This window comes from Stegodyphus dumicola, chromosome X1, assembly GCF_044657685.1.
Source record: "Stegodyphus dumicola isolate Sdum_Otavi_A_Nest chromosome X1, ASM4465768v1".
NCBI lineage: Eukaryota > Metazoa > Arthropoda > Arachnida > Araneae > Eresidae > Stegodyphus > Stegodyphus dumicola.
In genome coordinates, this window is record NC_140780.1 from 180677071 (window position 1) to 180699909 (window position 22839).

The following is a 22839-nucleotide window of genomic DNA, read 5'->3' on the forward strand; positions in this document are numbered from 1 at the left end:
GAAATATCACATAGCAAATATTGCACTAAATGCCTTTAACATTTTGTTGTATTCAACTTTCAACCATGATCATTGATTGGTAAGTCTGTAAAATTTATCGATTCTCAACGAGAATGCTTCTAGGTAAAGCAAGAAGTATTACTCTGAATGTTTTGGTTTGTAAAATATTTAGAAGTACCAAATTTTATGAATAATGAAAGACAGCAAAATGAAATAATGTACAAATTCATTGCAACAACAAAAAATTATTACTAAAGCTTATGATTAATATTATTAAAGAGTAATGGTGGATTTTCTCGTCTCACAGCACTTGGTATTTATATCATTCTTGCTCGTTATACAAGCATGTTTTAAGCAATGAAAGACTCATTTAAAAGCACAATAATATTTATTTTGAAATTTTTGTTAAGTGTAGTAAAAAAATTATGTCTGTAACAAATAAAAACATGTTTTAATATCACGAATATTTAGGTTTATCTTTTGAGTCCAATAAGCTCAAAACTGTCATATTATTAAGAGATTCTTGCCTAGATGCACGCTTCTTTTCTTTTTCTTGTTTTCTCCGCTGATGCTCTGCTAGTCTTTTCTCTCGTTCAGCCATTTTGCTTTCTTTTAATAAAACATCAGGATCCCAAATTTCATCTAAATTTTCACTTTCCCAGTTAGATGGATTATCCTCTATAACCCCTAAATCTGGACCCTAAAATAAATTATTTCATTAAATAAAAATAGAATATACAATGTTTGTTTTTCTCACATAATACTACATGTTAAAATACAAAACATATCACATGACATTTATGCTAAAGAAGTCTTCTGAAAGACAGATAAATGAACTGAATATGTGATCTAGTTGCTAGAGAAATTATAAAATTAACTATTTATTTATCAACATGAAAAAAACCAGGTATTTTTGTACACTTTAATAATAAATAAAGAAGTAATCTGAAAGTTTACGTGAATAATAAATGTAAAAGAAAAAAAAATTAGAAAGTGATGGAAAAATTTTTAGTTAGTTCATATCAGAACATCAGCAACACAAGAAAAAATATTATAATATCCTGCATTTGGTAGTAGACAATAACAAAAAGAGGAAATATATAACTATAAAAAATGAATAATATAATTTATTCTAATATTACAGAAAAAGAGACATCTTTATAATTCAAATGAAAATCATAAAATGAGATATTTTAAAGTGAAATACAGGTTTCACACATTCAATGATTATTTAGTGTAATATTTGTTCAAAATGTCTCCCTCAGCTGCTACATGAAATTGTGTCAGTAATATAAAATGTTCTTCAACATTAATATAAATGGTGTTACACATGCACTTGTGGCTAATGTATAATCGAGCAGGCCAGTGCGACTTGTTAATTTCCTTTCATAAATTTTGCTTTTTAGAACCCCTGACAACACAATCTAGAGGGTTTAAGTCAGACACCTGTAGCAATTATTCTACTAGACTCCTACAACCAATCATGTTAGCTCTAAATGAACTTCTAACAAAATAAAAAATATTTAAACGAATTTTAAATTTTGCTTCCTAAGGTCACTTTGAATTTGAAGCTCATACCTCACTTTCAAATGAAATAAGTTTGAATGAAGTGAAACAAAAAGTGTGTATAATTTAACAGGTATACAAGAAAGTCATGTGGGGGTCCACATAAGTTTTTTTTATATTTAACACTCAATTTCATTAAAATTTTCCAACATTTTTTTCAAAATATTCATATTTAATATAAATATTTCACATTTTTTCTTCTCAGCTATACAGAATTCACAAATGTGAACTTAGAAAGTTAGTTTACATTTTTTTAAATGGAAAGATAAATTACTATCTTCCTAAACAGCACCTTCATAAATTTTTAAATAACAGAAGATTAACACAATGAACAATACAAGCTTCCCTTATTTTATGAATAACAGTAATAATAAGATAGAAACAGATAGCAAGCAGTCATTTTAACAACAATTAATAACTATTATTTATAGATTAGATGCCATGCATTTGATATAACTTTAGAATATGGAAGTGGAAGGAATTCCTGGGAGCACATTCCTGACTACATTTTAAAACTCTTATTAAGCTTAACAAAATTTTGATTTATCATTTAAAAACAGCTAATATTCTAAATCTGCAAAAACTATCATTACCTGAGATAAAATAGGCTGTTTCTAACACCTGAATTTTGAATATTACCAGAACAGGTTTCCTCCTTATTGACATTAAAATTTTTGTCAAGATGATACGAGGGCAGCTGGAAGCATTTTCAAAAGTAGTTCTATAATGAAGCAGCCAGACTAATAAAATTTTGGTGGAAAAAAGTAACAAGAATGAAATATGTATAGGTTTAAACTTATATTTAATTTTTGTTTCCATGCATAGCAATAGTGTACTCATAATTTTAATGCTCTTCATTAGCGAAATAGTAATCATAAAATTATTGCTAATGCAATACACTATCAGTGAATGGAAGCCATGTCACTTTTATAAAAGATCTATATTGGAGCCTTTTTGTCGAGTGAAATAAGCAAAACGAATAAAATTATTTCTCCGAAATAAATCCAAAGGACATTTTTTATTGTAAGAAAGGTAATTCATCCAATGATAAAAAATTAAAAAAAAAAAAAAAAAAAAAAAGCAATTTGAAGAGGATTATTGCTTTCAGAAATCAATTTACTGAAAAATCATTCATCGGTTGTTTTATCAATGCTACAGGAAAAAAAAAAAAAAAGACTTAATTCAAGAAGTGCATAGTTGCTGTATTGCTGTATGAAATGCTGTACATCAAAGTCTCATTTGCTCATTCAAACTGAATCCTCAAACCTTAGTGAAACTAAACACTGTGATGGAGTAGAATTTGAAAATTCTGAAATATGAGATGAAAAAAAAATTCTTAATTTTAAAATTAATGCAAAAGAAGATTAAAAAAAAACCTATCAGAATGGTTAACTTGACATTCAGGTATTAAGACTGCATGTTATCAAAACAAACATTGACGATAAGTGCTAGCAAGACACAGTTGACAGCCTATTACCATCTTGCCAATTTTAACTTAGGAGCACCCAGTTCTGTAAGAAAATAGCTCGTTCCAAAATATTTTAACTATAAGAAAGCATACATACTGGTAATACAGCTTTAGGATCCATAGCTAAACGATTAGATGAGCTTCTTGCCTGATCTGAATCTCTCACCTCATTTCGAATATAAAGCTACGTAAAAACATGTAGGTAAAATTAATAAGATGAATTTCTTCTTCAAACAATTAATTAAAAAAAGATGAAATTATTTTAAGAAATAATGTTATTTAACCCTCTGAGCACCATGACCGGCTTTATCTGGTCATGAGATTTTTTGTCATTTGTTATACATTAGCTTATAATTTAAGATACTTTGTTTTGTTAATTTCATTAATAATATAAATGCTAGCTTGATGAATGAAAATAGACTAAAATAGGTAAATATACATATTTAGTTAATAAAGGATCTTTAAATACAGGTCTTCATGACAGATGCAAATACACGGCCCACTCAGAAGGTTAACAAAACATTCAAATTTCTTATTAAAACATATATACTGTCTCTTTTTAATTAAAAATTGTTTTATCAGAATTAAGTTTACATGGAAATAAAACTTATATACGAAGTAAGTGCAAATACAATTGAATGTCAAACATAAACCACTACTGAAAATTTAAAACTGCTAAGAGTTATAAATTTTAATATGGAGATTATTACACATTATACTTCCAATGAATTATTTTATTGAAGTTAATATAAATTCACAAGTAAAATTATGGTTTCTGTTTAAAATATAATCACAATGATACACTCAATTTTAAAAGCTACGAACAAAGTATTAACACATATACACGCATACAAAAGACCTCTCTCTTTGAAGTTAAATATAAATGGCCAACTAAAATTAAGCTTTTTGGTTAAAAACATGATTACATGAATTTATACTTAGCTCTGAAAGTAAGAAATAAAATATCACAAACTAGAGTATTTACTTCACTAGAAACGTACATTTATATATAAACATGCACACATATGTGTGTTGTGCGCAGAACTTGGAACATCATGTAGATATAAATATCATGCCCATTTACAAATGGAGTACCAAAAGGGCAGAGATGCTGAATGCTAATATGAATTTCAAAGGTAGGTATTAGATAAAAAGAAAAAGAAAAACAATTCTGTATAAAATATTTAATACACAGAACTCAAAGCATCTTTTATTTGATTGCAATAACATATTTTAATTTATATTAATGAGGTATGCTATTAAAAATAAAAGAGGCAAGATTTTAAGAAATGCATTGATTGCCTTTTAAACAGCTCAATTTATCAAGCAATTACAGACTGATTATGTTTGAAAGAAAAATAAAAATCTTACTTTTTGTTAAATGGCAACAAACTCTCTGAGAACTGTTAAGTAAGAAATAAATGAAAACATATTTTTTTTCGTAGTACCAACATTTGTCACGGCAAAAGGATAATGCACTACAGAATAACAATGTTTAAAAATTTTTGGAAAATTCTATTAAAACTGTTTCGCTACTTTCCGTTTATCTGTGACCCCCATCAAAAAGCAATGAAAAATATTCACGAGGTGATGCAGTATGTTGCCAAAATAATTAATATTTAATTAATTAAATAAAATAATTTTAAAATGATTAAGTAGCAAGCCATGATGTTGCCAAACAGTATTCATGTGCCAACCCAGCTATGTACATAGCACATGTTTGTTTTGGCTGGCATGCAATGCTGAAGTGTTTGGATTCCCAGTTTGTGCGATTCTCCGATTTTTTTTTTAAATGAAAACATATCGTATACAAAGGAAGAGCAAAGGATTTCTCAAGAAAGGCATTTCATAGTGATATTTCTTGCTTAAATTTTATTGAATGAATGCTCTTGCATGAAATTCTTAGTGTGCCAGAATTTTGAAAATGGCTTTTGCCTTTTTACATTAGCTTGGTGAAAATTTAGCTGCCAACAAGTTCATAAATGCTTTCCAAAAGGAAGGTGCTCAATAGAGGAATTGGCAATCAGAAAATGCCACAGTTTCTGATATCAGAAATGTTCTTTTATGTCAATTCAAAATATTTACAGGAATGATATAAGTAAATTTACTACAAGATAGATCTATTATGGCTTGGCTCTATCCATCAGCCATGGAAATATACACACTTCACTTTAGTAAAGAAATATTTCTCTATGAATACACTAGCTAGCTACTCAACAAAAACAGATATATTTCATTAATTTGCTAGCTCTGTATCACACTGTACTCCTATCAAGCATAAGCACAGTAACTAAAGGAACAATTATTTAATTTTTATCCTTTCAAATACAGTAAAATGCACTTAGATAGTAAAGACAGCAATTTGGCGGACTACAGCTACTGCATATACAAATAACACAAATATGTTTACACATATCCAGTCCATAACAAAGCAATGATAATAACGTTGGAATAATTACTGGAAATTGTGACAGAACATGTTTATAGGGTATCCAAAAGACCATTCATGGCAATGAATTACATACACTATCATAATGCCAAAAATGGCAAAAGAAATACAAAGAATGACATTAAAGATGGCAGCCTATATTTAAGAAAAACGAATAGCAAGTAAAGAAAGCCATAATCTCAGAAATGAAATAGAAATAAAATATATACTTTTTGTGCTATTAAATAATTCACCAGAAATCTACACTACACAGATTAATCCACAATAAGCATCATAAGCAGCTCTAATTATGATTTAAACTTTGAACATATCTGTAAACAGAACACAAAGATGAAAAAAGAATTACACAGCTTCTATTTTATGTTTATGATGGTATTCATCATAAACATAAAATAGATGAGAAAGTAAGCTAATGAATACCATGATTGAAAACTGTTCAAAGAAACACAGAAGTTCAGATTAGGAATTCCCAAATCTGGCATTTGAAAACCAGACTTGAATACAACATATAGTTCATTTCTAACAAAATGTCACATTCTTCTGGCTCTCTGGTACTTTCCTATTAATGACAGCAAAAAAAAGTGTGTTCGTACTAAACACAAAAATTTGCCAAATGCTGTAAACCGCAAGAAAACTTTTCTTGCGAAAAGGCTACATTCACCAATTGCTGCCACCATATCTTGAGGGAAAGTTAATTTTTATTCACATGCATGGACCCAATCGCCAAATTCTGGGGGCGAAGAATTATCATCCACCACCTTTTTAGTTCGGGTGCCACTGTAGATTCATTAGGATATTTGAAGTAGGAAACACGAAAAATAAGCAATGCCTTAGCCGGACTCAAACCTGTATTTCTCAAATATGCGCCGAGTGTGTTACTGTTACACCTCGAAGGCATGTAGAAAAGAGGGAGAAAATGCCTTATATTTTGGTGAAAATTTGAGATATGCTAATAATTACAGTATGAAGTCAGAGATCTGGAACTGATGGAACTTCAGCAATTCTGGATCTCAGACTTTGGAAATTTCCAGATTTTAGATCATTGGTTTAAATCTAGTAAAATGACATATAGACATCACAACATCAGAGCTTCATTTACTATTTAGCTCAGATACAACCACTCAAGAGGGAAAGTTATCTTGGCTAACATCAATTCATTGTCAATCAATTCATTGTCACTGGTCACGGTGCCATTCCCTAACCAGCAGATGTTTGAAAGTGACATACCTGCATGGAATCTCATTTATCTGGAAGATAAACTCATTTATGGCACACCTGCCTTCTTCGTTGAATATTATATTTTCCATTTCTACACAGAGAGGAAAGGGAAATTTTTCTTGTTATTTTATTTATATATTTATATATTAGATTGGCGGTCAGGAGATCTGGATATTACATCATTCAAGATACTGGACTTTATATTGTATCTCCTCTTACAATGTCTGCTTTCAGGAGAAAATGGTTTCAATTGCAGTGGTACAAATGAATCTATCCACAGCATCAGTTGTTTCATCAATGGAAAATGAAATAACTGTTGCCTCTAATTCTCAATTACACTCATTTATACAGCATCTAATTATGCATTCTCAAGATAAATCTGCAGCTAACTTCTCATTTCAATTTTCAAAAACCCTTAGATGGATTTCCAACCTTCCAAAGTGGAATGTCAGCCAACACAAATAATATAAATGAATTGATTGTGTTCTGAAGTTGCTGCTGTAAACATTGGTAAACACTACATTTAAACAGCATTCAAACTTCCAAGTAACTATTCCTTAGCCATATTCAAATGCTTCACAAGAAAGAAAGCTTTTCAGCTCACTGGTTTTTCACATACTTTGCAAAACAACATTGATCCATCTACTGCAAACACTTTCATTCTCAATTCTTTCATAAAACTGTTTATTTTCCCTTTCACCAAAATGCTGTGTTAGATATGACAATGTAACACAAATGAGATAGGGAGAAAACGATTGATCAGAATTCATCTGCCACCCTATACTTTTTTTTCCCCCCGACAGATTTTCACTTTCCTGATGAGCCTATCTGAGTTGTATGCCATCCTGCTATCAATGTGGCCATCTCCCAGATGGTGCACGGCATAGCATCCTGACATAAAATATAACAAAGACAAATAAGAAAATAAATGGAAATAAGAATTTAGCAGTGTCCTGCAGAATTACTATGAAGCTATGCATGGAACTACAGCCAAGAAATTGTCAACATAATGTAATGGTGAAGTCGATGCTAACTGTATAACACAAAAGTTTATAACAGTCAAGTTAATCACCTGTTATCCAACTTACGTTGGATAAAAGGTGATGGCAGATCAACAATGATACTTAGCCTCCCCTACCAAATGAAGGATTTTACTCCATTACATGACCATTTTTATCATAACTTTGATTAGGCCTCCACAAAAATTTACCCAATATGTCTACTACCAAGAAAACTGTGCTGACAAAAAGTAAGATAATTCAATGGACCATATCTCACCTGCACAAATCATACCCATCTATCCTATTTCATAAAATAATCTGTCTGAATGAAGTATGAATGTTTATTTTTTCTCATGGTGATCAAATGGCTTCTTATCTGATTGGTGATGTGTACTCCATGACAACAAAAGACAATATAATTTATATTTGCAGTAAAAAAGAGAACAAAGCAATCTTTCAGAATTGAAATGATGTCATCAGTAGCAATATTTAGGCGAATTCTGGAAGTAATACAAAGGTAGTCTTCATCTGAGCCACAGCCAGTGCAACCACATCGGGTGGCAAAATTTTTAGAATTTAGAGACGAGCCGAGCAGCAGAATTTAGGGATGGCAAAACTTTCAAAATTCAGAAAAAACACTGAGCAGCAAAATTTTTAGAATTTAGGGTGGCAAAGGCAGCAGAATTTAGGGCTGTAGATATTACACAAGGTATTTTGTTTTTATTAGATTACGGCAAAGCACTTGAGGGCTATATGCCTTAAGGGAGGACTTTCTAAGGGAAACTGGCTCATATACACATCACACATGGGGAAAACCACGAAAACGTCCATGCAGCCAGCCCGTTCGCGGGATTCGAACTACCAGTGTTCAGCGACGTTACTGCTCGGCCACTGGTGGGGCCACAAAATGCCTAGTATCAGTCCTGGCTGTAGAAAAGCTAGCATTAAGGATAGAATTTAACTGGCAAGGAACGATGAGAGTTGACTGGCTGAATTAAGTACAAGTTCTCAAGCAAGCATTTTGTGTGGGGGAGGAGGGGAGAAATCAAAGTTCACGTGCAAATTTGGCAAATGAGTTTCAAGGATTACTCAATTTATGAGATGACTGATTCATTCATGACTACTGTAATACATCTGATTAAGTCTGACATTAATAATGCCAATGATTTGAAAACAACCTACACATGATTACACTTATACATAAAATACACCGTGAGGTACAATGCAAAGTGATGTCACTTGGTGATCTGTCATGAAATTATTCCTATAACACTTTTATTAATTTTCCCCAAAAATATGCATTACTTGAATTAAATAATATATCCTTAAAGTGATTTTTTACACCTCAGTTTATTAATACAGTCAAATACCAAAAATCCACAGACCTGAAATCTGCACTGCCTCTCAAAATATAAACATTCAGTTTATAGGTTCCAGAAACCGCAACAATGAGTAAGAAATATCGAAGAAAAAATACTTACCGAATAATAACGAGTCATAACGGAAATATCAAATTATTGGCATCATGATAAAAGTTTTTTCCCCTCTAATCTGCATTGAGGTAAGAAAGCAGACGAATCACTCAACTCTTCTTTCAAGTTCACAATTCCCGTAGTTGTATTTTCTGAGCTTTGTTATTTCACAAGATTATTTAGTGCTGCCTTTTTTTTTTATCTGGATATTTTGTGGATAAATTAAAAATATTTTAAATTTCAGCAGCTTTTTAATAAAATTACAGATAAGAAATGCACTCATGATTTTACTGCTTGCAATGTTGAAAAACGTAAACACGTTGCATTGACGGTAATGCAAAAAGTGCAAATTCTGCAAAAGATGGAGACAGGTGCATTTTATAGCAGAATCGTATGGAATTGCGATACGATTGTGTATGATATATGGAAAAATAAAGAAAAGCTGTTGAAATTTTACAGCAACAGTGACTCTAACACCACAAATCTTTGCAAGAGGCGCAAATTGGCAAACCTCGATGCTGTGTATATATAATACAATGGATAATATAATCAATTTATATATGTAATAATAATTTAATGCATATAATAAGTTATTGTAATAATGTATATATTTAATTAAATATATCTAATACACCTTATTTATTTTGCACTTTAAGTCTGAATATTATCTTTTCTGTCTTGAAATCCGCACAACCTCTGGTCCCAAGCTTTGCAGATTTCTGGACTTCTACTGTACTGCTCATTTTGGTAAAAAGGATTAGATTTTATCTGGTAAGAAAAAACTACAAGTAATGCTACTAATACTTTTTCTCCAGCATATCAGCCAATAATAATATAAATAATAATAAGGCTACCTTTTTTGGCTTTCTTATTTGAGGAACCATATCTTTAAAAAAGTCTTCCTGTTCATCTTGTTGTTGTTGCTGCTGCTGCTGTTGTTGTTGAAACATGGAACTTTCGAGTTCTTTATCCGCTCTGACAGTGTTACTACTATTTAAAGGCACCCTATTCTCTGTTTCAGGCCAAACATCCCACTGAGGAATTAAAAATTTTATTTTAAAATAAATTTTCTATTGCAGGAAAAAAAGATTATACATACAGGTAATATAAAATTTTTAATTTAAATTCTTAGAATCTTTTAACAAACAGACTCTTTCCTTAAGGTGATACTAATTATAAAGTCATATAGGGTTTGAATTTATCCAAAAGCAGGGTACGGTTTCTCAACCGGTGGTACGCAAGAGAAAAATAGGTGGTATGCAAAAAAGCAAAGTATTTTTAACTATTAAATTCAAAAATTAACACCCCCCCAACATCCTGATTGAGTTTTTTTCTCCAACACTCATAAATTTATCTGATAATAATGATTTATCTGATCCGTAAATTTATTTTATAAATTCTGAGCTTTGTTCAAGAGTGGTGGAGGTGGTGGTGGTGCTAAAAATTTTCAATTTTTGTTTAGATGGTATGCATTTGTCAAAAGGTTGAGAACTGATGCCCAAAAGTATTAAAATTGGAATCTTTTAGTAAGTAACTGCACTAATGCTACATTATGTTCCATTAAACAGATGGAACTATGGTAATTCTAATACTACATAAAATACAATGTTCAATAAACACACATAAATACACTACAGTCTAATTGATAAATTATGCAAAGCAAACCCTGCTAACATTAAACACACTGCTGGCCACAGTAAATGCAACACCCTAAAGAAAGCATGCAAATAACATGAAATTTAAAACATGCATTAGTAGAGGTGAGATATGCAAATGATTAGAATTCCAGCGCAGACGCACATCATGCGAGCCTGTGGCGCCATTTCACAGCTCTATTTAAGGCTTGAAGTTTTCAACGATTTCAAGTTCGGCAATTGTGTTTTTTGGTACTTTTCCATTTCGCCAGCGCAAATCTCACCAAGCAGACTTTGTTGGTGACAACATACAGTATACACATAAAAAATGTTAACAAATGTTACTTCTAAGAATTTTTTATTTTGAAGGCATAAATGTTTTAATATGGTTTAAAATTTTGTAAAAAGGCAATAAATTTGTAAAAAGACATTAATTTAAGAATTTACTATGCTATCATGGTTCAACATCCTGATTCGCCGGTTTGTATCACGTGACCCCAAGTGATCTCATCTACCGTAAACTACTCTAAAAATATAATTCTCTCAGTAATTATCTACATTAATTTAAAGTTAAATCTTGATTTGGAATACAAGTTTAAATGCAAGAATTATTTCAACTCATACGAATAGCTTACTCAGAAATTATGTAAAACCGCAGTGCTGAACAGCTGCGTTATGCACCGCCACACTGGTCCTGCACTGGGTATTATGGTATGAGGCGGTATTGGATATCACTCTCACACTCCTCTAATATGCATTGCCGGTACTTTAAACAGCCAGCACTACATCTCCAAGGTGTTGGTGCCAGTTGTCCTTCCTTACCTTCAGGGCTTGCCAACAGCCATATTTCAACAGGATAATAAGCGACCACATGTGGCACGCATTGTCCAAGGGTTCTTCGTCAATTACCAGATTGAATTGCTTCCCTGGCCGGCTTGCTCTCCGGATCTTTCGCTGATAGAAAACATGTGGTCCATGGTTGCTGAACGACTGACCCAGATTACATCCAAAGCTGCCACACCAAATCATCTTTGGCAACGTGTAGAAGCTGCTTGGTCTGCTGTACCCCAAGAACACATCCAAAGTCTCTTTGAATCAATGCCAAGGCGTGTGGCAGCGGTGATCTCCAACAATGGCGGCTACTCTGGCTACTGATTCTAAAAGGAACCACACTTCACAGAAGTGAAGAAATTTAATCATTTGATACTTGGTTAACATGTTATCTAGTAAATAAATTTTGTTGTGATATCTCTTGTCTTTCTTGGTGTTGCAATTTGGGTGGCCAGCAGTGAAAGTAACAATAAAACAGGTTACATTGTACAATTACACGACATTTTCTAAAATATATTTTATTAAAATATATAGGCTACATATTTATCAAACGTACTACACCAACCTTCATCTTAAGACACATTCATCTAAATTAATTTAATAACTTTCTAAAAAATATGGCTGGAAATTTTCAAATACTATTTTATTTTTCCATTTAAATAAATGAAAAATTAAGAACACATAATAAATTAACAAAAAGCTTCCTTTATGGATCATTATAGTTCTGTACTAAAAGGAAAATACAGTACAAAGTCCATAATCCAGACTTATCAGGACTTCGGCGATTCCAGAGGGAGTTTTCCGGATTATGGATCATCAATTTAAGTCTGGTAAGATGGCAAGCAGAAATTATACAATTAAAAATATGAAACCGCAATTTATGAAATAAAGAGCAATTATGATCTAAAGGGTATCAAAATTTATAAAAAAAGCTTAATATTTGTTTGTTTACTTTATTAAACATTTCTTTCAGTGTAAGTTGTTTAAGATGCTTCCACAAAAAATTCAAAAAGTTCCTTTTCTTTTTCCTTATGTCATATTTGTCATTTTTGACTTTCCAATGTCATACTCCTCACATAATTTTAAGATGGATATGCCTCTATCTATTTTTTGAAGCAATTCCACTTTTTGTTTCATGGACATCGAAACATGCTTTTGCTTTGTAGATCCTTTGACAGCTCCAGAATTGGAAACTCTTTTTGACATAATCGAAAGTTGAAGCTTAATTTTTAGAAGATTGCTCTAACAGTCTGCAAAAAATAATAAGCCAGATCCAATTAGAAGATTAAGGAACAGCAAAATCTGCAACATTAACTGAAATGCCTTAGAACCAGTAAAGATAATTTCAACCTAGCTTATACCATCCATTATACATTAAACGCGCATGCGTAAAGCATACAAAAAAAAAAAGTTTGTGGCTTTGAGGTGCGGATTATAGATCATTCCGGATAATGGACGTCCAGATAACGGACTCTATACTGTACTTAAAACTTCAAATCTGAATGAAAAATATACAGTAGCTCTTCTATTAAAAATCAGAAAAAACCACAAACATGCCCAAGTATATTCATGTAGCCAGCCTGTTCACTAGCAAACAAATCTGGAATGAACAACCAATGTCTTTTCCATTTCGCTACTGATGGGCCCACATGAAATGTGTATTGTTTCCCCCAATCCAAACCTACAAAATGAAATATCTTCCAGCAATAATATGATTAGCTAACTTACCTAAGCTGCACTTCATTTTTAAACATTAAATTTCTTTTTCTCTACTATTCATTAAAATTAAATTATTTTGTATTTAAAAAAAGAAGATATATTTTCTTGTGTGTATTGTGTACAGAAATTTGCATTCCCCCCTTGCGACTCCATAGTACTGAAGAAGATAAAGTAAATAATCCCACAATAGAAGCCCAGAAATTGGTGAAGATTGTATATTCCCCTGATGAGCCTATCTGAGCTATGTGCTGTCCTGTTCTCGATGGTGCACAGCATAGCATTCTGACATGGAATATAGCTGTCAAAGATTAGAATGGAAATACGAACTTAGCAGTGCCCTGCACAGCGATTACTATGAAGTTATGCTCTTTTGTAAAGCTCAAGGAAAGCACCCATTAAAGTCCTTTTATTTCACTTACATCAAATAAGCTCCTATGGTAGGCAACCACATTTTCTACTCTCAACAACACTCAAAACCAAACAACACATTATGGGCCCAGTTTCCTAGGTGCTCAAGAAGTCCATTGGAGATGTACAATGAAAAAAAAAAAAAAAAAAAAAAAAAAAAAAAAAGGGGGACAGTTCTATATCTCTTGTTCTACTGGGCAGATTCACGAAATTCAAATTCCGTTCTTCCTGTCTCGAAAGCGCGACTTAAGATATATATTAGATTTATATATAGCACTATTCTAACATAGGTATTTTGACATGAAATCGGGCCTTTTTCTGAAATAAGATATCAATTTTTTTCCATATTCGCTTCTACGACTCAAATTATGCCTAAATATTAAATTTTGTAAATTTCAGTGCGAAATTTACGGAGAAATTCAACAATTTATGTTGGCGCTTTTTATTCAGTTTGCGTCAAAATACAGACACGGTTAACACGCCTTTCAATGTTCCGTTCAGAAAAGATATATATAAATAAGAGGAGATGTATAACCGACATTTTAACTTAGGATGACTTGCATACACTGCTTTAAAGAGTTTTATCATTGTGACCATTGCTTTACACAATTTTATCCTATATTTGGTTTCTTAAAATGATATTCATATTTTAGTCAAATATTTTATTTTTGAAATCGCAAAAATCAAATATCAAAAGATTAAAAAGTTTTAAATTAAAAAAAAAAAAAAAATACAAATACTAAATTTTACGCAAAAATTTATTTTTTCTTCTCTTTTTCTTCAGGCATTCTGCTTCATTCTTGCTCTTTTTCTTTAGGCATTCTGCAAGTATATTAAAAAGCATCCCACTTTCCGAAATATCGGAACTTCTTCCTCAAGATAAACCTGTTATTTTAGCAGGGGATTTAAATTCTAAGCACAAAGACTGGGGCTGCAGAAGAACCAATAGAAGTGCAAAATTCTACATAACTTTATTTAATTTCAATATATGTACACTGCTAAAAAAAAAAAAAATGGGACAGTGCTATATCTGCAGTTCTACTGGGCCGACTGACAAAATTCAAACTGCGTTTTTCATGTCTCGAAAGCGTGACTTAGGATATATATTAGATTTATATATAGCACTATTCTAACATAGGTATTTTGACACAAAATCTGACTTTTTCTGAAATAACATACCAATTTTTTTCCATATTTCGATTCTACGACTCAAACTATGCCTAAATATTAAATTTTGTAAAATTTGGTGCGAAATTTACGGAGAAATTCAACAATTTATGTTGCCGCTTTTTAAGCAGTTTGCGCCAAAATTAGTTCGCTTGGCGAACTTCTTAATATGTGGCAACCTATTTTCATTTCCATTTTTACATAGTACGCGAGAGGAAAAAAAAAGACTCAGTCATTCCTTCTTTCAAATAATGTTCTTTATATTATATTTTTAACTATAATTGTTATAAATTTTAAGCAAATTTTTTCTTCTCCGAATTTTATTTGAATTGTTTACGTTGCATAGTTTCTTTCGAATAAATCTTTTAATAATTTCTATTTACTCATTTGAACTGCGTAGTTTAAATCAAAGGTGCATCATTTATTTTTTTTTTTTCAAATAGTTTTCTTTATAACATATTTCTTTATACCTTCGTGGAGGACTTTCTAAGGGAAACTGGTTCGTATACACGTTACACATGGGGAAAACCACCAAATACATATGCAGCCAGCCCGTTCGCCGGATTCGAACCTCGGACCAAACTACCAGACAAAAACCGAACTACCAGTCTAAAAACGAACCATATAGTCTAAAACCAGTCGCTCTTCACTTTAATCTGAAATGATATCGTTTTTGTTCGATCCTCTTAACACAAGCTGAACTGACACCAGCAAATACCATCAGTTCATTCGTATAATTTAGAACTCTTTGAACACCTAAATTCTTTGAAGTATCCTGAAAGTATAATCAAAAGCGTTAAACTTTTTGAAACATCTTGGTATGTCTAACAGCAAAATTTCCCTGCAAATTTTTGCTTACTTTTCTCCCTAATTTTCTTCTTTCCTTCTACAGTTATTTTCAGTGCTCACACAAGAAAATTAAGATTTTTCGATTGCTAGACTTCCATAAATTTTGCATTCTTGTCAAGTTTTTTAAAATATCAATTGCATCAACTGCGTTTCAGTTGAAGACAGCTTTTCATTTTTTGACATTTTAACTATAAACAAAGTATAGAGCAAAGTGCAAAGGATAAATATTTTAATTAAAAGATTTTTTGTTAATGACAAAGAAATAAAACAGTCCAGCAGTGTTTATTCTGTACCACCGAGTGACCCGATTCTTATATCGGCTGAAACAATCAAAGATCATATTTTTTATACAATCTATAACGTGAGAGAAAAATTAGCTTCGTAAAACAGCCTTTCTAAGAGGATTGATATAAAAATTTATATACATATATATTTTTAAAGCTGGGACTTGAACCAAACTGTCAAATTTTTAAAGTTTAATTTACATGGTGGTTATAATTAAAGTTCCACTTTGAAATGGTCATAAAAGGAAAACTACTGGACCAAATGTTATCAAACTTGGGAATCGTGGAAAGGATGGGAATTTATTTTCCGCGAAGGAAAAAAAAAAAAAAAGTTCAAAAACTCACCACCAGGAGAAAAATGGCACTGTATGCGATATTGTTAAATGAAATAAGACATGAAAACATCAGTTTAAAATGTGTTTAATCTTTTCCGAAACGTGTTACAAAGCATGTTCAATGTAGCGTCCAGCAATTTCCGAAAGCAAGTTAAATCCTGTTACTGCATTCTCAACAGCAGCTCTTAGCATATCAGGAGGAATGTTGCGGACATGTCGGTGTATCATAAAGTTATAAAAATTTTTTAAATGATACAAGGATTCATGTTGTTTTATTTTTATGTAAAACACAAAATTTAATTTTTATACTTTCTTCCAGTCCCCTACACTTATATTTACGGAAACATATTCATTATAAAAAATAAAACACAAAAAGTTTGATTCCTATACAACAAAATTGACTGAGATAATTAATTTCAAAATATGCAGTATTTGACATCAGTCTGAATGTGCATTGAAGAGTCAATAAATAATATAGAATAATTCAAGGATGATTATTTTTCCCTTAAATGACATTCCATATTATTTCTTTGCAATTTATTCATATCTTCATTTATAATTTTGTTGCATTTGGTATGCGAAATTAAATTTCATTATTTTTAGTAATTTATATTTCAAAGTCTAAAAATACATTAATATTCTCATGAAGCCTTATTTTTTTAGAATCATAACTTGGTAATCATAAAAAATCATTATGGTATAAATATTTTTCATTTTTCACTATCATAAATATCACAAATTCGCTAGATGTCAGTACTGAAGCATACCAGTGTATTTCAGAACACATATTCAATTAAGATTCTATGAATAAAATCTCAATTTAAAAGAAAAAAAGTATTTATCAATGTTTTCACTATAATCCGCATAAAAATGCTTGCCACATAATCTTATAGCATCAGAAACATTTTTCTAAATGTTATTAATTTATTTTGTTATACACAAATGCAAACATTTTGCTCTTCAATTTGTGTTATAGTCCCTGAATATGTTCTCAAGTTCTATATAAAATACTCAACCCATTTTTGCCATGATAGAGTCCATTTTTTAAAAATAAGTATAACATTTCCCTAAATATAAATATAGGGACCACGGCAGTGAGAAAAAGATTTCAAATTTTATACAAAATTAAATTTTAAAATTTAAAAATATGAACCCTTGCGTTATTTAAAACATTTTTATAACTGGAAGTATATACAGTGATCTCTTGTTTTTCACAGTTAAGGGGGACCAGAACCTTCAAAACCGCGAAAACCACTGAAAAACCACGAAATATGATTTGCCACTAGGAATTTTCATTTATGCGGGTGTACAAGAATGTTTTAAATATGTAAACAGCATTTATACACATTTAACTTTCTGAAGCCGGCTGGTACAGCAGTTGTACCAGGAAAATGACCTTCCTTAACGCCGGCTCTGGTACAACTGTCGTACCATCCATTACCCCTCTATTTTAGAGAATCGCCTATCTGTAGATCTCAGGGTGATCCATTGTCGCTGCTCAGAATAGCCGCTGGCAACGCATTATTTCCCTCTTCTTATCAGTTTGGCTACATTTTGGCAAAAACCGCAGGTTTCGTCTCGCGCCAATATACTTGAAAATCAAATAGAGGCCATCTCTAAATTTTTTAGTACTGACACTTGCTATGATTAAAACGTCAGCTATTTTGCACGCTGTTTAAGCTAACCAGATTTAATGCTTCTTAATCATAACAAATAAGAATATATTAATTTTTTAGATTTAATGCCTTTCTAGAAAATAACTAAAACTGCTTTTATCGTTTACTTCCTTTTTATACTTATGAATAATAATATTTTATTTTGACATTTTTTTTTTTTTTTTTTTGAGTGCATAAAACCCTTAAGAACTGTTAACTCTTTCAAAGTGCTTCGATTATATAGGCAATTTTGTCTGATTTAACAGGAGATAAATAAGAGACAATTGTATGCATAATAGTTTTTGTGATTTTCATTGATTGTAAATTAAATAAAATCAGTTTATCTTTAGACTCTCTTTTAGGATGAGATCTGCCGAAAAGTATTTAAATATCATTAAAGCTCACGTAACTTCTAAATTGAATCAAAACATCAGTTACTTTGCATAAAATTTCGGCTAGTTTTATTTGCTGAAATTCTTATACTCCTTAAGAAATAAAGAGAATTCAGACAAGTTAATAAAAAAATTATCTTTAAAAAAGGAATGTTATTTTGTCTGTAACAAGGTGTATGTCAACTTACTATTAAATGTATGAGAATTAGGACTGGATTACGGAAGAGTACGTGAACGCTATCTGCTTAAGGGGATGGATGCTTTCGTGTAAACCTTTTTAAGAGAAAATTTCTTGCATTTACATTCCCGGTGGAAAACTCCACATGTAATCAACCCGTTCTTCGGTTTTGATTGGATTAATTTTGTTCGCTTACTGAATTACATCAAAGCACACAACAATTACCTGTATAAGGGGAGGGATGCCTTTGCGGAGGACTTTCTAAGAGAAGCTGGCTTGCATTAACGTTATACAAAAAACATGAATCCAACCCTTTAGCCTGGATTCAAACCCAAGCGAGCTACAAGTTTTCAGCCACCTTTACCGCTCTACCGAAAGGCCCGTAAAAAAACTCATAAAGAAAAAGTATTGAAATAACCAGTATAATTTACTAACTTATAATTTCTCAATCGACAGTACATAAATTATGCATATGAGGGGATTATTTGTGAATAAATAAACTGTTTCAGAAGTCAAACAACAAAAATCAGCGTTAATTTACAAAATTTTCACAGGACTAGTTTCGATGGTTTTACCGAACCATCATCTTCAGCTGCAAAACCGCAAATGAACAAGATAGGAAATAATGTTTAGATAAGATAAGAAAGCCTGGACAAGAATAAGCAAGTGGCGCCATCTGTTGGCGAAACCAGAACTAAAACATAATTTCTCTAAAAGCCGAAGGCAAATTTGGATTGGAATTAGGATCGTTAACTAGAACAGAAAGATTTTTATGAATGTGAAATGCCTCTAGAAAATCCAGTTCTCCAATGGAAGATGTTTTTTGAATAATTTTGGCAGCAGAAAAATTGAAAGTGTGATTTTCGGACCAACAATGTTGAGCAACAGAAGACTTCTGTGTTTCCTTTTTTCTAACATATGCCTCATGTTCTTTGACGCGAAATTTTAAGGCTCTCTTAGTTTGGCCAATGTAAATTAAACTGCACTGGCAAGGAATCCTATAAATACCCCAGGAATTCATATCCGGAATGGGGTCCTTGAGTATAGAAGTTGGAATTTTATTGATGGGAGAGTAAACAACCCGAAAGTTAAATTTCTGCAAAATATGTGCAACTTTATAGCTAATTGATGGAAAGAAGGGAATGACAACAGAATTTTTATAATCTCCTAAAATAAGAGTGTGGCTTTTAGTGTGTTGAGATGAGAATTTTTTAACTGCTTGATTAATAATGTTGGGTGAAAAGCCCCTGTCAATAGCTATTGCTTTTAAATAATTTAGTTCTTCATCAAGGGCTAGTTTGGAGGAGCAAACTTGAAGAGCACGGAAAACATAGGAATAAAATGAAGCTAACTTTTGTTTAGTCGGATGACATGATTTAAAGTGTGGTGGAAGGCAAACCGATGAAGGTTTACGGTAAACTGTAGTACTGAAGTTGGATGTGTTACGTGTGACCAGAATGTCGAGAAACGGAAGAGAATTGCAAGTCTCAAGTTCAAAAGTGAACTGAATAGCAGGATCAATAGAATTCATTGTTGAAAGAACTCTATTTAAATCATCTTTATTACCTTCAAACAGGGTAAAAGTATCGTCTACGTAGCGGAACCATGCCGGGAAGTTTAAAGTTTCAAACAATTTTGATTCATAATAATGCATGTAGATATCAGCCAGGATGGGACTGAGGGGGCTTCCCATGGCTAATCCCTCAGTTTGCTTGTAATATTTATTTTGGAAAACAAAATGTGTTTGTTTCAAACAGAGTTGAGTGAGAGAAATTAGCTCATCAATTTCGATGCAAGAGAAATGAAATTCGCGAAGTCTGGTTTCTAGACATCTTAATGCACCCTCCACTGGGACATTGGTGAATAATGATTTTACATCAAAAGAAACCATGAGTAAATTACGAGGAGAAATGTTTTTAACCTTTTTTACAAACTCTATTGAATTTTTTATGGCGTAAATGTTATTGTCTAATAGAGTGGAAAATCTAGAAACTAAATATTTAGCTAATGGATACGAGGCAGTACCTAAATTTGATACAATAGGGCGGAAAGGAATACCACTTTTATGAATTTTGGGAAGAGCATATAATCTGGCACAATTCGCAACAGATGGGATAAGCGAATGTTTTAAGTTGCTTGAAATGATTTGCGAAGATCTTGTTCATTCTTGTTCATTGCGGTTTTGCAGCTGAAGATGATGGTTCGGTAAAACCATCGAAACTAGTCCTGTGAAAATTTTGTAAATTAACGCTGATTTTTGTTGTTTGACTTCTGAATTAGTATTTATTCGGCGTGTTATTGTGTCTTAATTATAGAAGCCCCAAACAGGCTTACATTTTGCTTTCTTTTTTGCACGTGGTGTGGCCGCCATTTTGTGATTGTAGGAGTTTCGGTGAGTACATTTTTGCAATTTTCAAGTTATGTTTATGTTTTGTATATTTGGATATTGTGCTTTGCTTGTCTGATTTCATGCATTTTGCTTACAAACATTTTGTTTTCTATTCATTTCAGTGAGGGATTTTTCTGCTATTTTGTGTGTACTTTATTATTGCTCAGTTAATTTAGTTTGATTTTCTGCATTGTTTATCATGCCTTCATCCGTTAATCGTTTCACTAAATTACGCCTGAAACGGCAAAAATTCCTGTATCATCTTGACTTTTTACTTAAATGTAAATGTTAAAAATTGATCCCCAATTTTATTCAAATCAAATCTAATCAAAAACCTTCGAGTCGCGTTTCAAGAATTCCGTTAAATTGCAAACTTGCCTTACTTCGGTCCGTGATAAGGGATACACGTCAACAATTGTCCAAAATTGAACATGAACTCTATAAGCTTCATCTGGAACTCGCTAAAACATATCCAAAATTCACTGCCCTTGAACAAAAGTCTTGGTCTAGAACGGAGAATGCAGTTAACCGTCATAAAAACACCCTTGCAGTTAAATTCGAAAAACTTCTTTTACAGTCTTCCAGTTCAAGTAGTTCAAAAATCCTTCCCATTGTAAACATCAAGCCAATAGTTAATATTTCTAATGTTAGTCTTTCAGAAGAACAAGAGAGAATTCTAAAATATAATTTTAACTTCTCACAAACCTGTAAACCCTCGATTCCAAAGATTTTGGCTCCTATCGAAAAAGCTTTCAAGTTCAGTAAAGTTTCAGATTCACAGAAAGAAATGATTAGGCATCTTATCGCTCATAATGTGAAATTCAATAATAAACCTTTGAAACCAAATCTAACTGCGAGAGAAAGAGCTACAATGCCCGAGATTCATTCTAACCCGGATATTGTCATTTCAAAGGCCAACAAAGGTGGCCAGATAGTCGTCATGGATAAGAACACTTACATCGATGGTGTCACTAAACTCTTAAACGAAGGACCATATAATCCGATCCCTAAAGATCCTTCACCTTCGGACTTATCCAAAATAAAAACTGCGATCAAATCTTCGCAAATCATTTCAAGCAACTTAAAACATTCGCTTATCCCATCTGTTGCGAATTGTGCCAGATTATATGCTCTTCCCAAAATTCATAAAAGTGGTATTCCTTTCCGCCCTATTGTATCAAATTTAGGTACTGCCTTGTATCCATTAGCTAAATATTTAGTTTCTAGATTTTCCACTCTATTAGACAATAACATTTACACCATAAAAAATTCAATAGAGTTTGTAAAAAAGGTTAAAAACATTTCTCCTCGTAATTTACTCATGGTTTCTTTTGATGTAAAATCATTATTCACCAATGTCCCAGTGGAGGGTGCATTAAGATGTCTAGAAACCAGACTTCGCGAATTTCATTTCTCTTGCATCAAAATTGATGAGCTAATTTCTCTCACTCAACTCTGTTTGAAACAAACACATTTTGTTTTCCAAAATAAATATTACAAGCAAACTGAGGGATTAGCCATGGGAAGCCCCCCTCAGTCCCATCCTGGCTGATATCTACATGCATTATTATGAATCAAAATTGTTTGAAACTTTAAACTTCCCGGCATGGTTCCGCTACGTAGACGATACTTTTACCCTGTTTGAAGGTAATAAAGATGATTTAAATAGAGTTCTTTCAACAATGAATTCTATTGATCCTGCTATTCAGTTCACTTTTGAACTTGAGACTTGCAATTCTCTTCCGTTTCTCGACATTCTGGTCACACGTAACACATCCAACTTCAGTACTACAGTTTACCGTAAACCTTCATCGGTTTGCCTTC

The 22839-nt window shown here is 32.0% G+C and overlaps 1 protein-coding gene across 4 annotated transcripts in view; it reads right to left on the reverse strand.

Annotated features, from left to right (window-relative positions):
- Positions 1-369: 369 nt before the first annotated feature.
- Positions 370-22839, reverse strand: part of LOC118183213 (uncharacterized) — a 41927-nt gene continuing 19457 nt past the window's right edge. For all 4 annotated transcript variants that reach the window (XM_035352696.2, XM_035352701.2, XM_035352691.2 and 1 more), the window contains exons 3-5: positions 10029-10208; positions 3132-3218; positions 370-700 (exon numbers count right to left, since the gene is read on the reverse strand). In XM_035352696.2, the coding sequence (XP_035208587.1) occupies positions 458-700; positions 3132-3218; positions 10029-10208 (510 nt within the window). In that variant the 3' untranslated portion in view covers positions 370-457. The remainder of the gene's footprint in view (positions 701-3131; positions 3219-10028; positions 10209-22839) is intronic.